At 47.2% G+C, this 12,625-nt stretch overlaps 3 protein-coding genes across 5 annotated transcripts; all 3 read left to right on the plus strand.

The window, feature by feature from the left end:
- Positions 1-1,565: 1,565 nt before the first annotated feature.
- E1B28_010480 (uncharacterized protein) lies at positions 1,566-4,724 on the plus strand. 2 transcript variants are annotated; one of them, XM_043155446.1, is made up of 18 exons: positions 1,566-1,651; positions 1,703-1,748; positions 1,820-2,285; positions 2,349-2,468; positions 2,519-2,653; positions 2,713-2,730; positions 2,785-2,850; positions 2,910-3,014; positions 3,072-3,125; positions 3,190-3,347; positions 3,400-3,508; positions 3,563-3,727; positions 3,791-4,003; positions 4,064-4,186; positions 4,252-4,285; positions 4,346-4,397; positions 4,464-4,498; positions 4,553-4,724. In XM_043155446.1, exons 3-18 carry the CDS (start codon positions 2,019-2,021, stop codon positions 4,606-4,608), a joined length of 1,710 nt encoding a protein of 569 aa, XP_043007914.1. In that variant the 5' UTR covers positions 1,566-1,651; positions 1,703-1,748; positions 1,820-2,018; the 3' UTR covers positions 4,609-4,724. The 2 variants fall into 2 exon arrangements, with proteins under 2 accessions (XP_043007914.1, XP_043007915.1); XM_043155447.1 differs by having other exon boundaries at positions 1,566-1,748.
- A 443-nt stretch (positions 4,725-5,167) lies between these two features.
- On the plus strand, positions 5,168-7,043 carry E1B28_010481 (uncharacterized protein). Of its 2 annotated transcripts, XM_043155449.1 has the most exons (10): positions 5,168-5,277; positions 5,325-5,438; positions 5,496-5,591; positions 5,645-5,713; positions 5,772-5,820; positions 5,874-5,906; positions 5,964-6,181; positions 6,237-6,318; positions 6,380-6,494; positions 6,579-7,043. In XM_043155449.1, exons 2-10 carry the CDS (start codon positions 5,399-5,401, stop codon positions 6,948-6,950), a joined length of 1,074 nt encoding a protein of 357 aa, XP_043007917.1. In that variant the 5' UTR covers positions 5,168-5,277; positions 5,325-5,398; the 3' UTR covers positions 6,951-7,043. The 2 variants fall into 2 exon arrangements, with proteins under 2 accessions (XP_043007917.1, XP_043007916.1); XM_043155448.1 differs by having other exon boundaries at positions 5,168-5,438; positions 6,380-7,043.
- Positions 7,044-8,565: 1,522 nt separating this feature from the next.
- On the plus strand, positions 8,566-10,206 carry E1B28_010482 (uncharacterized protein; the record flags this gene model as incomplete). Its single annotated transcript, XM_043155450.1, has 9 exons — positions 8,566-8,704; positions 8,761-8,856; positions 8,906-8,974; positions 9,031-9,079; positions 9,138-9,170; positions 9,228-9,445; positions 9,499-9,580; positions 9,644-9,758; positions 9,826-10,206. The coding sequence occupies exons 1-9, from the start codon at positions 8,665-8,667 to the stop codon at positions 10,204-10,206; spliced, it is 1,083 nt and encodes a 360-aa protein (XP_043007918.1). The 5' UTR covers positions 8,566-8,664.
- Between the last annotated feature and the right edge of the window lie 2,419 nt (positions 10,207-12,625).

The following is a 12,625-nucleotide window of genomic DNA, read 5'->3' on the forward strand; positions in this document are numbered from 1 at the left end:
GAAAATCCATATTTACTGACCGTATACAAGGGAGATGAGGGAGATAGATTGGAGATGTTGAAAGAAGAAAGAAGACGTATCACTGGAACTTCTTCTAAACCAGCCCATGATACAGGCAGTTTTACCAGGACCAGGCAAACCTTAGACGTATTCGTGATCATCTTGAACCTGCATTCAGCCTGAAGTTTCCTGGAACAAAGGGGTGTGTTAGCGTAGCTTCTGGTCGCTTTGGTACACGTTCGTCTGTTCCTGAGAGTATTTTTATTTCACACCCTTTTCGTGAACCTGGGGATTTGTACGGTCATCTGAGAGCTCGTTCCTGAACCTTGCTTTCTTGCCAACAAGTCCCGAGGTGTCCCACTGTACTTACCACAAACTGCGACAGTCCGCGAGGTGATACGTGAGAAGAGCACGACAGAGATAGCAAGCCGGCGTACCCGAACAGCCTACTGTATAGTTTGAATTCAGATCCGATAAGCCACCGTATCACTATCGGCCCCGATAGGTCTACATGTGACGTCAGTCTTACGGGCCTGATCAGCCGCGCTTGTGAATAATTGGTGGTGTCCTCCCTCCAGCTTACTATTTTCCTTGACCGCAAAAAATACCGTGCAGCAGGATGGATTTGTAATTCACCAGAAAACGGTATCAACGGATGTTTCAACAACCTGGGTTGTGGGTTGTTGCAAGGTTGGAGTTAGTACCTACGCTAGTAACCGACATTCTGGAATTGGAAAATTTGTACATCATACTCGGGAGTCGGTATGCTGCATCCTCTCACGGAAACCTCCAAACGTCTGTCAACTTCTTACCGACTGTCTTTCAAAAGGGTGTAGGTTCCAGTTTTTTGGGCTTACAAAACGCCTATCAGGTGTCGTCGATACCCCGACTCGGAGCCACGGTTGATAGCGTTCAAATCATGCACGAAGTAGTGCTGTCGCAGACGAACAGCAACTTGAACAACCGCTTGAGAAGCTCGTGTCCCATCTGTCCAGGTGATCTCATCAAGTAGAACATGGAGGTGCGGTTGAATTTTGTTTCTTCTACCTGAATAGCTGTGCTTCACACTCGGCTGAAGTCGTTGACTTAATCGGAATGATCGAGAAGTAGATAGAGACCGAAGATCTAGAGGCATTCTCAAAAAAAGTCCATCATTTGCCTTGCTGAGTGCAGAAGACGAGCAAAACATGAGATACATCACAGTTTCTCGAATCTCCAAGTACAAACGTTCGTATACCGCTGGCGGCTTCATAAATAAGCATCATACTAGGCTGTAAGTAGGTGTATCATCCCAGCCTGTCCTGAACCGCTCATGCGTCGCTTGGCTATATTCTCAAGTATAATTCCGTTTGGTCCTTCGCTTGTTATTTTTGTGCAGTAATTAAGCACTTCCTGTTTGCCCCTAGCTTGCTGCTTGCCCTTAATTTATCCTTAGGTTAATCATCGACTACAGCGACTATGTCGAACTCGGAAAGTCACGGGTCACGGCGCTTCGCCTATCCGAAGATTTTCCGATGGTCACTCGTCCCGATGAGGGTCTGCGCTGTGTTTAACTATCTGGTCTGTTCACCGCAAGTTGGTGTGGACAACCTTCTCGCTCGACCTATTTTCCACTCGCGCTTACGAAAAACTTCAAATGAACATACCCTAAGTAATGGCCGTCCTTCCGAAGGCACAAATTGGTATAAACAAACGGTCACAGGTCACACCTTCTTCCGGACTCCACCCAACACCCTTCGTCAATTCAGGTTCGTCGCTACACTTAACACTTACAAATCGCCAGAAGCCTCATGTCCTGATACGAATCACTTACGAGAAGAGCGGCTTGCCGTCGTTCGCTTAATAGACAGTGCGAAACTCGAAACCCCATCTGAACCATTTTATCTAGCGGTTCGGACAACATTTGGACAACCGAATTGTGCCTGCCACTGTTAGAAAACACTATAAATTTGGAGACTCCCGCCAACTGAATTCAACCTCCTGGGACTTCTTCTCCAACCCGTTCCCAAGCTTCCCTCATGAAGATTGTGCCTACATTGCTAGGGTTTTCTGCGGTACTTGGGTCCTCTTTCCAAACCGTCTACGGGGCCGCTACCCAGGAGCAATGGAAGCGTCTCGGAGAATCGCTTCAAGGCCGGTTACACCCTGCTACGCCACTATCCGCACCCTGTTTCTCCGTCGTGAATGGGAAGCAGGTTCCGCGTAACGAGTCGGCGTGCAGAGAGGTTCAGCAAGGTTACACAAATCCTGATTTTCGTTTTCCCAGAGCGAATGCTCGCATGATCGTGAGTGGTTTTCTTGCAGTGCTCTCACTAAAGGTAACTGTCGTTGAACGGATCACATTTTAGCTACAATGGGAAACATGCATGAGAACCTCGGAGGGTTGTTTACTTGATTCGCTCAACCCCGACAACTCAGCTGCATGGGTGGGAAAGGACTGTAAACAGGGAAGCATACCACCGTACTTTGTGCGTATCCGTTACCGCCATTGAGGATGATACTGAGCCAATCCTTACAGATTGAGGTCGCTGGTCCGGAAGACGTACAGAAAGCCTTCGATTTCGCAAAAAAGACTGGAACGTACTTGTCTATAAAAGCTTCTGGTCATGATTATAAAGGTCGTTCCAGTTTGCCAGGATCCCTCTCTCTCTGGGTCAGTTCTGAAATGTCATGTCTATACCTTCCCCGTCTCACGCATTGATCCCTTTCAAGACTGCAAATTTGAAATCCGTACGTGCCCAATCATTGAACATGAACAAACTTGTGCCCACGATATATAACTAGATGTCGTACTCGAAAACATTCACTCCTGAAGGCGGCAATAAGACTCATGCAGCTGTAACACTTGGGGTGTGTTTTTCGATCAACTCCACGTTGTGTTGACGTTATACTGAGGCGCCAACAAACAGGCTGGTGCGACTACTGAGGATATCTACAAGTTCGCGGACGAGAACAAGTTCACGTTTGTTGGAGGATACGCTCAAACTATTGCTGCCAGCGGCGGCTGGGTTGCGGTAATAACATGCGTTCTGCCTTCTGTAGAAGACGTTTAATGATTGTTTATCTCCTAGGGTGGAGGCCACAGCGTTCTTTCTCCTGTCTATGGCTTAGGTGTTGACCGTGTTGTGAGTTGATTTTGCATGATTTTGCCTGGTCGATTACAACTTACTGAATTGGGGTCTTCTCAAGTTGGAATTCAAGGTTGTGACTCCCGATGGCAAATACCGAACTGCCAATGAGTTTCAGAACCAAGACCTCTTCTGGGCATTGCGTGGGGGAGGAGGTGGTACATTTGGTGTCGTCCTTGAATCAACAATGTTGGTGGAGCCGGTGATGAGCCTTAGGGTGTTCGTATCTTTCCCCTCTAGACCGACGCCCCTGGCTAATTAGTTGTTCTAGGGCATCGATTTCTGTTCCTCAAAACCCAGACAATGCCCACCAGTTCCTTAGTCTGATCATCAACGAAACATACAAATGGAATCAAGAGGGTTGGGGTGGACACATGACTGTAAGTGTCGCCGTCGGCTATATTCATATTTGACGACCTTTTTTCCCCTCGCAGAGCGTCTCACTCATCAATGTCAACCCGCTTTTAACTCTGAAAGAAGCCCAGAAGTCGATGAAGCCTATTACGGACTTCGCACTCGTCAATAATGGAACGTCGGTGGTCGAGGAACTACCATCATGGCAGGCGTTTTTTACAAAATATGTTCTATCAGCTCAAGCGGTAAGTAATTAACCCTTCTTCTCTGTTACCTTCAAAAAACTGATGAGTGCCACCCCGCGACAGGTTATTGGTCAACCCACGATTATGGGCTCGCGGTTGATGCCTACCGAGTTGTTCAAGACCGACCAAGGGAGAGCCCAACTTCTCAACATCACGTTTACCGAGCTTACGCAGTACAAGACCGACCCGTATATCATTCTCGGTATGCCTACCGTGTATAAATACACCGAGGGGTCCACGAGTATCACTCCTGCATGGAGAAAGGCGTCCTTTCAGGTATTGGCTCAGCTCACCATTAATCCGAGTTACCCATGCGAATTTATTTTTCTTCTCAAGCTCGGAGGTAGTGTGAGGTATAGTTGGAACTCGACTGTTAGCGATATTGTACAGATCTATCGGGAAGTCACTGAGCGGACGCAGCTTGCGAGGGCTATCGCGCCCCATTCTGGGGCTTACTTTGTGAGTTTTCTTGTCTTGTGGGGTTGTTTAAAAAAGTGTAATTGATTAATGTTTTTCCGGGACAGAACGAAGGCGATTTATACGAACCAAATCATGAGGGTAAGTTTGGTCTTTTACCGTTTCGTTCGTTGCAGATCTATAGCTGGTGATTTATATTAGTGGCCTTCTGGGGCGATAACTATCCCAGGTTGTTGAAGATCAAGAAAAAGTAGTGAGTCGATTTCTTCTTTGTTGTGCGTTGCGCCTGATGAACGATACTTATCCTCACCTACGCAAGTGACCCGGAAGGAATATTGGACTGCTGGCAGTGCGGTAAGTCTCTCTTGTCATAGTTGTAACCTGATAAACTCACGATGCATCATGCAGTGGGATCTAGGGGCTTGACCGACCCGCGCTTCTCGTGCTATTTACCACTGCTTTAGTAGTCGATAAGTGTAGTAACTCATGCATGATATCACATGGGCTTCACGTGAGATGCTGAATGCAAAAAGAGATCGATCCAGATAGTCGGAGATAACCCACACCTCCAATTACCCAAAAAGTATATTTACATTTTTCACTTGTGGGGAAGAGTGGAGGAATCGGTGTCGTTGCTATGGCCTGCAAAGGTCCTGAGCGATATGATACAGGACCCCTGGCAATAGGGCCAGATGCCTGAGCCCTATCCGGATAGGAATGGGGGAAATTTTTGGGATCCCTGAGCCCCATCCGGATAAATCAGGCCAAAATTTCGCCAATCCCTGAGCCAGTTTTCCGGATAAAAACATGGGGCCCCGCCTATGCCTGAGCCCATCCGGATAAAGTTAAGGCGGATCCATGATCTTTGACACTATCTTTTTCGAAGCAGGATGCAAGAAAGAGCATTTGGTGTGTCCATGTGGTTCTTTCAATCTTTCTATCGAAAAGGCGATTTCGGCGTTAATCATTCATCAAGGCGAGTACGGTAAGTACAAAGGCCTGGGCGAGGGTCAGTATTCAATAATCGATCCCACCGCGACCTACATCATCACGATCAGAAGAAAACAGCTTGCTGCGAGGAAAGTCACTCCGTAACATTTTTTTTGTTGGCTTATTATTTAAAATCCGGTGAAGTAACGAAACCACCATTTCAATTCTTCGCCCTTTGACCTGTTCCTAGTGTATGAACCGGAAGCTCCCGTTTGCCCATCCTAACGGCTGATCCAGACACAAATCCTCGAGTCAAAGGACATAATGGTGCATTGGGTGCAACCAACCACGACCGTGAATCGGGGTACGTGTTAATCATTCTCAGTCCCAAAAAATCATCTGCTGACAAGGATAATGATAGCGGTAATGACCCCCATACTCGGGCTAACCATACTCTTGACTGTAGCCCGTTTAGTGGTGAGGTATCGTTCGAAGCGTATGTGGCTGGATGATGCATGTGAGCAGATTACCGGCTCTTAGCCGCAGTCGAGGACTGACCAGACCTTGTAGGGGCGGCCTTCGCCATGGTATGCGCCTTCCTGCTTCTCGTTGGAATGTGGATAAGGACCGACATACCTGGTGCGTGCCCGTGTACCCGCGTCATCTCCACACGATTAACATTCCAAATATCTTGAAGGAATTGGGCCTCTGAATCAGCCCCGGGAAGTTCGGGTAGTTGCTTATTGGCAAGTGGAATATGTCTATCACCAACTATCAAGTTCTTGAACTTCCCCCGCAGGATGGTGGCATTGAGTTTCACTAATACTCTTTGGTATGACAAAAATGCTTTCGAAGAATTAAGGGCCGTGGCTTAACAAGACTCTTAAAGGGCTTCACGCATGAGCATCATATTCTCCGTGATACGACTAATACCCCCAATGATGAGATTACGAAGGATATCCAACATTTCTGCTGTGCTGTTCATGCTCATGTGGATCGGTTTACTCATACAGAAGACGTACATCTGCGCCTCTAACACGTCGTGGTTTCAACACGCTGATCCCATGTGTCGTCTGGGACATGGGGTGGCTACTAATGAAATTATCAGTGAGTACTATCCTGTCGCCAAATCATAACAAAACAGCCTGAACGTAATTAACAGCCGATGCTATATCCGATCTCCTACTGGCCGTGATACCCATACATCTGCTGCGAGGCGTTAGTCTACAAAGTGATCAACGAAAGTCGGTCATTCTTTCTTGTCTTTGATATTGTCTATCTGAATTGATCATTTTCCTGGCGCAGAATGCTGTATATCATATTTGGTTCAAGTCTCCTCATCACCCTCGTCTCCGCAGTCCACGCCATATTCGTTTTCGGGCCATCTGGACGCCTTGAAGCAATAACAGCTGAGGCTCAGGTGCGGTCAATATACCACCAATTTACGTTCGACACGAGATTCCGACCGACTTTTTTGTCTTTTTTCGTTTTTCTTCCTGATTAGGCTGCCACCGCTCTCATGGTCGCCGACTTCGGTGTTCTCGGATCTATTGTCTACCGTCGTATTCGTAAAGGGCTCCGAGACTTCGACTCAAAACCGTACACCTACGAATTCAGCGTTCACACCAATGCATCGATCCATATGCATCGGGTTCTTCGAGGGACGACTACTCGTTCGACGCAGCTCCGATTCGCACAAGATCCCGAACTTTACAACTGGGGCAATGAAGCTGATCGGGATTCGAGCGCTGAACGTACACGGTTTCCGTCAAATCAGGTGAAAACGTTAGACCTGAAGGAAATTAGCTCTATACCCGATTCGGATCCTGTTACTACGGCGAAGACAAAGGGCCAAACATTGGGTACTGCTATATAGCCCCTACATAAAATACATCTGACCATTTATACTCCCTAAAATGTGTAAAATTCTGCCTTTGCGCGAGACGACTTGAAATAACACAAAACATCCCGACCTCTTATAATAGGGCACTTGGTATGATTTGAACCGACTCCTGTTGGTCATTATAATCGGCAAACTGTCGTCGAAGACGGGTACGACATCGACAAAGCACTGGGTGACTACCCGTAAGGATTTGCAAATAATTTCCTTTCAAATAAAAGTTTTGATGTAAATTGCAAATTGGGAAATTGTCGAATTATTTGCAGATGCCTCCCCGCAACCCATGAAGTGCTCGGATTTATCACAACACGTGGTAGCTCGCCAAGGTGTAACCGCGGACGAGACTTCCATATTTGGGCTGGAAACCATGTGAACTCATCTCGCTTAACGAAATGTTGCAGCAACGACGGTTTAGAAAGGGGTCGCCAGGCCTTTCTAAACTCAAGAATCTAGAGCATGTCCTGATGTTCAGATTCTGCTTTTTTGTTGACAGGTATCACTCGCTTAAGATATCTCCGGTGATTTAGAGCATTAATTGCAAGGATTTTGACAAATAATCCTTACGGGTAGTCACCCCACTGTTCCCTTTGATCCCGTAGCGTGCTCCTGTTAGGTACCTGGTAGATTTGAAAATCTAGCGAGACAGAGTCTTCCGAAGAGCACAGACCTTTTTTGAAGGCTGTGTACGACCTGTACTAATAAGGTAGTATAGGCAAAAACGTTACTTGGTCCAATCATCAAGCATCGACCTGAGGTAGAATTGGACGGTGTGGTCAGTGGGCCAAACAAAACCTTATTACATGTAGCCACGCGCACCCTCTGCCAGCGTGAAACGTCGAAGTCCCAAAAGCCCCTCGCTCAGTCGACCCTAGTTTCTCAAGGTCTGGTGGTGTGAACTTGGGTTCTGTGCTATGATAGCCACAGTTCATAATTAGTCTTATTCTTTATTGAATTTTATAATGAGAGTAGGGACTCCGAACAGCCGTATTGGTTGATCGAACACAAATCTTGATCTCTTGATCAATGTCGGAGATAACCTTCCAATCCATTCACCTTCAAGTGCGTCGCCTTTCCTGAATCCAAGCTCACATCGATCTAAACCTGTCCAAGAAGTTGAAGGCTTGCAGGACTGCGAGTCGTGAATAAATCCATGAGGTTTCTTCGTTCCATCGACAAGGCGATTTCAGGGTCATTCATGCAAAGGAGCAAGGCCAGATTTCAATCAGATTTAACAGATCTGTACAAGAGGCAAGTTGATAGGCGAGGCGGGAGCCGTTGCCGGGCGTGAAATTTTAAGGGCATGTTTGGTCGTATTTAGGCTGGTGGTAGTGGGTATACGCGAGCGAGCCTGCTCATCATTAACGACGACAACTATTCTCAAACTATTCTCGCACACGAATGATGAAATGTGCTGACCCAATGGTCCAAACATTTCTGTCAAATCTGGTGCCTCTGGTAATCTTCAGGGGTTCAATCCCACCGGGACCTACATGGTCACGATCAGACTTACCTGGTACTATCAGGACAGTCACTCCGTAACATTTTTAGTAGTTTCTGGTTTGTTGCCTTATTATTTAAAATCCGGTGAAGTAACTAAACGAGCATCAACTTCTTCGCTCTTTGAGTCTGTTACCCCGCGACTCCAGTTTCACCTCTCTAACGCCGACCCAGACACAAAATCTCAAAGGCTATGGTGCATTGGGTTCAACCAAGCACGACCGTGAATCGGGGTACGTGTTAATAATTGTCGCTGCCAACAATCATCTGCTGACAAGGATAATGATAGCGGTAATGACCCCCATACTCGGAATAGGTCAGCTCTTGACTATCACGCGTTTGGTGGTGAGGTATCGTTCGAAGCGTATGTGGCTGGATGATGCATGTGAGCAGAATATCCTCAGCCACAGTCGAGGACTGATCAGACCTTGTAGGGGCGGCCTTGGCCTTGGTATGCTCCTTCATGCTTCTCACTGCAATGTGGATAAGAACCGACATGCCTGGTGCGTGCCCGTGTATCTTCGTCATCGCATCGATTAATATCCCGAACATCTTAAAGGAGTCGGGCCTTTGAATCAGCCTCGGGAAGTTAGGATAGTTGCTTATTGGCAAGTGAATCTGTCTGTCACCAACTATCAGGTTATTGAACTTAACCTTCTCCCGCAGGATGGGGGCATTGAGTTTCACTAATACTCTTTGGTATGTCACAAAATGCTTTCGAAGAGTCAAGTGCCGTGACTCAAAGACTCTTGGAAGGGCTTCACGGATGAGCATCATATTCTCCGTGATACGACTAATACCCCCGATGATGAGATTACGAAGGATATCCAACATTTCTGCTGTGCTTTTCATCCTCATGTGGATCGGTTTACTCATCCAGAAGACGTACATTTGCGCCTCTAACAAGTATTGGTATCAGCGCGCTGATCCCATGTGTCGCTTGGGACATGGGGTGGCTACCAATGAAATTATCAGTGAGTACTATGCTCTCTCCAATTATAATCGGCAATCTGAACGGGATTCGCAGCCGATTCCATATCCGATATTCTGCTGGCCGTGATACCAATACGTCTGCTGCATGGCGTTAGTTTACAGAGTGATCAACGAAAGTCGGTATTTACTCCTTGATTTTGTTACTACTTCTATCTGAATTGATCATTTTACTGGCGCAGAATGCTGTATATCATATTTGGTTCAAGTCTCCTCATCACCCTCGTCTCTGCAGTCCATGCCATATTCGTTTTCGGGCCATCTGGACGCCTTGAAGCAATTACAGCCCAGGCTCAGGTGCGATCAATCCACCTTCAATCTACGTTCGACAAGTTTCCGACTTTTGGTTATTCTTCCTGATTAGGCTGCCACTGCTATCATAGTCGCCGACGTGGGCGTTCTCGGATCCCTTGCCTATCGTCGTATTCGTAAAGGGCTCCGAGACTTCGACTCAAAACCGTACAGCTACGAATTCAGCCTTCACACCAATACATCGATCCATATGCACCGAGTCCTTCAAGGGACCGCTCGTTCGACCCAACCGCAATTCGCCCGCGACCCCGAGCTTTATAGCTGCATTAATGAAGGTGACCGCGGTGATTGCAACTCGAGCGCTGAACGTACACGGTTCCCGTCAACTCAAGTGAAGACGTTGGATCTGAAGGAAATTAGCTCTACACCCGATTTGGACGATATCGCCATGGCGAAGCAACTCACCACAAACCAAACGTCGGGTACTATATAGTCGGTGGCCCCTACAATAGATACATCTGGTCATGTACGTTGGGGTCCTTCTGCGGGTCTCACGAAAGGTGTAAGTAACTCCCCAATGTATTCTCCAAAAAATGCGCGAGGAAAGCATTATTCTCCATATTATGGATTTGGTCCCAATGACAGCCGACTGTTGGTGATTATAGTCAGCGAACCAATGTCGACGACGGGGGGAGGTACGACCTTGATCCGCACTGTTCCCGTAGCGTGCTCTTGGTACGTGGTAAGTCTAGGGAATGGATCACGAAAATCTTGTCGGCGAGGAATTTGGGCTTCACAGGCCATCCCTTTTCGAAAGCTGTGTACGACGTGTACTAGTAGCACTGAGGGGAAGGCAGGCGTATTTAAATGCTGTAGTTGGAGTCCCATCATTAAATATTGACATCGCGTACAATCATCAAGTATCGACCTGCGTAGAATTAGTATTGAGCCTAGAACACGAGGGTCAAGACTGGATAGTATTTGGAGTGATACCAACACACCTAGAACACGAGGGTCAAGACTGGAGAAGTCTTGACGCTCGTGTCAGGTAATATGCTACGATGTTTTACATAATGACTGTTACTCCACTACTGTACGTTCGTTTATTCCAACACTCCCCCCCGAACGGACAAGTCTGTAAGTCCGAATAATGGTAATAAAGTATGGAATCTATCACGAGGAAGCGGTTTTGTTAGAATATCGGCGGGCATTTCAGCAGAAGGGATGTGAGAGATCGAAATGTTTTTGAATGTAGATACTTCGTCTCGAAGCCAATAGAATCGGAGGTCGAGGTGCTTGACACGTCCGTGATGATCAGGATTGCGTGCTACTGATATAGCAGATTGATTGTCGACATGGAGGGGTGAGGGATTTGGAAATGTATAGCCGAATTCGTTGAGTAGATTTCGCAACCAAAGCATCTCCTGGCCAGCAGTTACCGCACTGACATATTCTGCTTCCGTCGTAGAGAGAGTGACGAAAGATTGTAAGCGACTTGCCCAACTTATCGCGCCTGTGCCCATCTTGATGATGAATCCGCTAGTAGACCTGCCGTTGTCCGGATTTCCTCCGTGGTCTGCGTCGCTGTATGACGTGAATAGTTCTCCGTTTTCCCAGTTTTTGTTAGAGCCGTATTGAATGGAATGGTCTACGGTGCCTTTGAGGTAACGTAGAACTCGTTTTAGCGCTATCCAATGAGCTTGGCCCGGGTTTCTTTGGAAGCGGGCAAGGACACTGATTGCATAGGCGATGTCGGGTCGAGTGGCAATAGCGAGATAGGACAGCGCACCAAGAGTATTTAGGTAGGGAACACCTTCCATCTGATTGATCTCGTCGGGGGTTTTTGGAGATTGTTCATCTGAGAGTCGGATGTGTGAGTCGAGAGGAGTGGAAACGGTGTTACAGTCGGACATGCCAACTTTTTCTAGGAGGTCAAGGATATATTGGCGTTGTGAGAGTGCTAGAGTGCGCCTTTTTCGGTCCCGGATGATGTTGACACCTAGCAGGAATGTCTGTGGCCCTAGATCTCGTAGCTTGAAGTGTGTGCGCAATTCGGAGATGGTCTTTTTGACGTCTGCTATGGACTTTGTTGCAATGGTGACATCGTCTACGAAAACTGGAATGATGATGCGTGTTTCGTTTCGGCGATAGACCCACACACTATGATCGCAGCGTACACGTGTAAATCCCATCTTGGTGGTGAGCACTTCGTTGAGCTTTATGTGCCATTGGCGTCCAGCTTGCTTCAGACCATAGAGTGACTTCTTCAATTTCCAAACCCATCCCGGTCCTTTTTCTTGAAATCCTTCGGGTTGATCCATGAAAACTTCCTCCTCTAAATCCCCATTCAGAAAAGCACTAGAAATGTCGACACCCCATAGTTCGAGATCCTCCAATGCACCAAGGGCAAGAATAGCACGTAGCGCTGCCCATTTTGGTGTTGGTGAAAAAGTTTCCGTGAAGTCAAAACCTGGTCGCTGTGAAAATCCCTTCGCAACTAGCCGGGCCTTATACCTTTCAATAGAACCATCTCCATTCCTCTTTACTTTGAGTACCCAGCGACTGCCGATAGGTTTCCGTCCATCAGGTTTGCGAACTAACTCGAAAACTCCATGATTTAGCAGTGCCTCAAGTTCCTCGAGAGCTGCTAAATGCCATTTGGTAGCTTCTTCTGTGGGCCGTTGTTGAGATTCGCGGTATGATTTTGGTTCGTTGCCATGAGCAGTGGTTTGAAGTGCGCAATTGAACGCAATTTCGAATGCGGTGGGAAAATCGATGGACTCGACATCTTCGTCAGCGAACGTGGCACCAGCAAGGATGTTTGCATCCGATACAACATTGGCCATGTTACCTGCACCATAATTCCATGGATCTCGTGGTTGGTGAAGGCGGAATCCTCTACCTGTGTTAGG

This window comes from Marasmius oreades, chromosome 6, assembly GCF_018924745.1.
Source record: "Marasmius oreades isolate 03SP1 chromosome 6, whole genome shotgun sequence".
Lineage (NCBI taxonomy): Eukaryota > Fungi > Basidiomycota > Agaricomycetes > Agaricales > Marasmiaceae > Marasmius > Marasmius oreades.

Excerpts from the sequence above, each read along its gene's own strand:
- E1B28_010481 (XM_043155449.1), top strand. The coding sequence starts at position 5,399 with ATGGTGCATTGGGTGCAACCAACCACGACCGTGAATCGGG. Across the intron at positions 5,439-5,495 it reads AACCACGACCGTGAATCGGG|CGGTAATGACCCCCATACTC; the intron begins GTACGTGTTAAT and ends GGATAATGATAG. Across the intron at positions 5,592-5,644 it reads TATGTGGCTGGATGATGCAT|GGGCGGCCTTCGCCATGGTA; the intron begins GTGAGCAGATTA and ends CAGACCTTGTAG.
- E1B28_010480 (XM_043155447.1), top strand. The coding sequence starts at position 2,019 with ATGAAGATTGTGCCTACATTGCTAGGGTTTTCTGCGGTACTTGGGTCC. Across the intron at positions 3,728-3,790 it reads ATGTTCTATCAGCTCAAGCG|GTTATTGGTCAACCCACGAT; the intron begins GTAAGTAATTAA and ends ACCCCGCGACAG. Across the intron at positions 4,499-4,552 it reads ATTGGACTGCTGGCAGTGCG|TGGGATCTAGGGGCTTGACC; the intron begins GTAAGTCTCTCT and ends TGCATCATGCAG.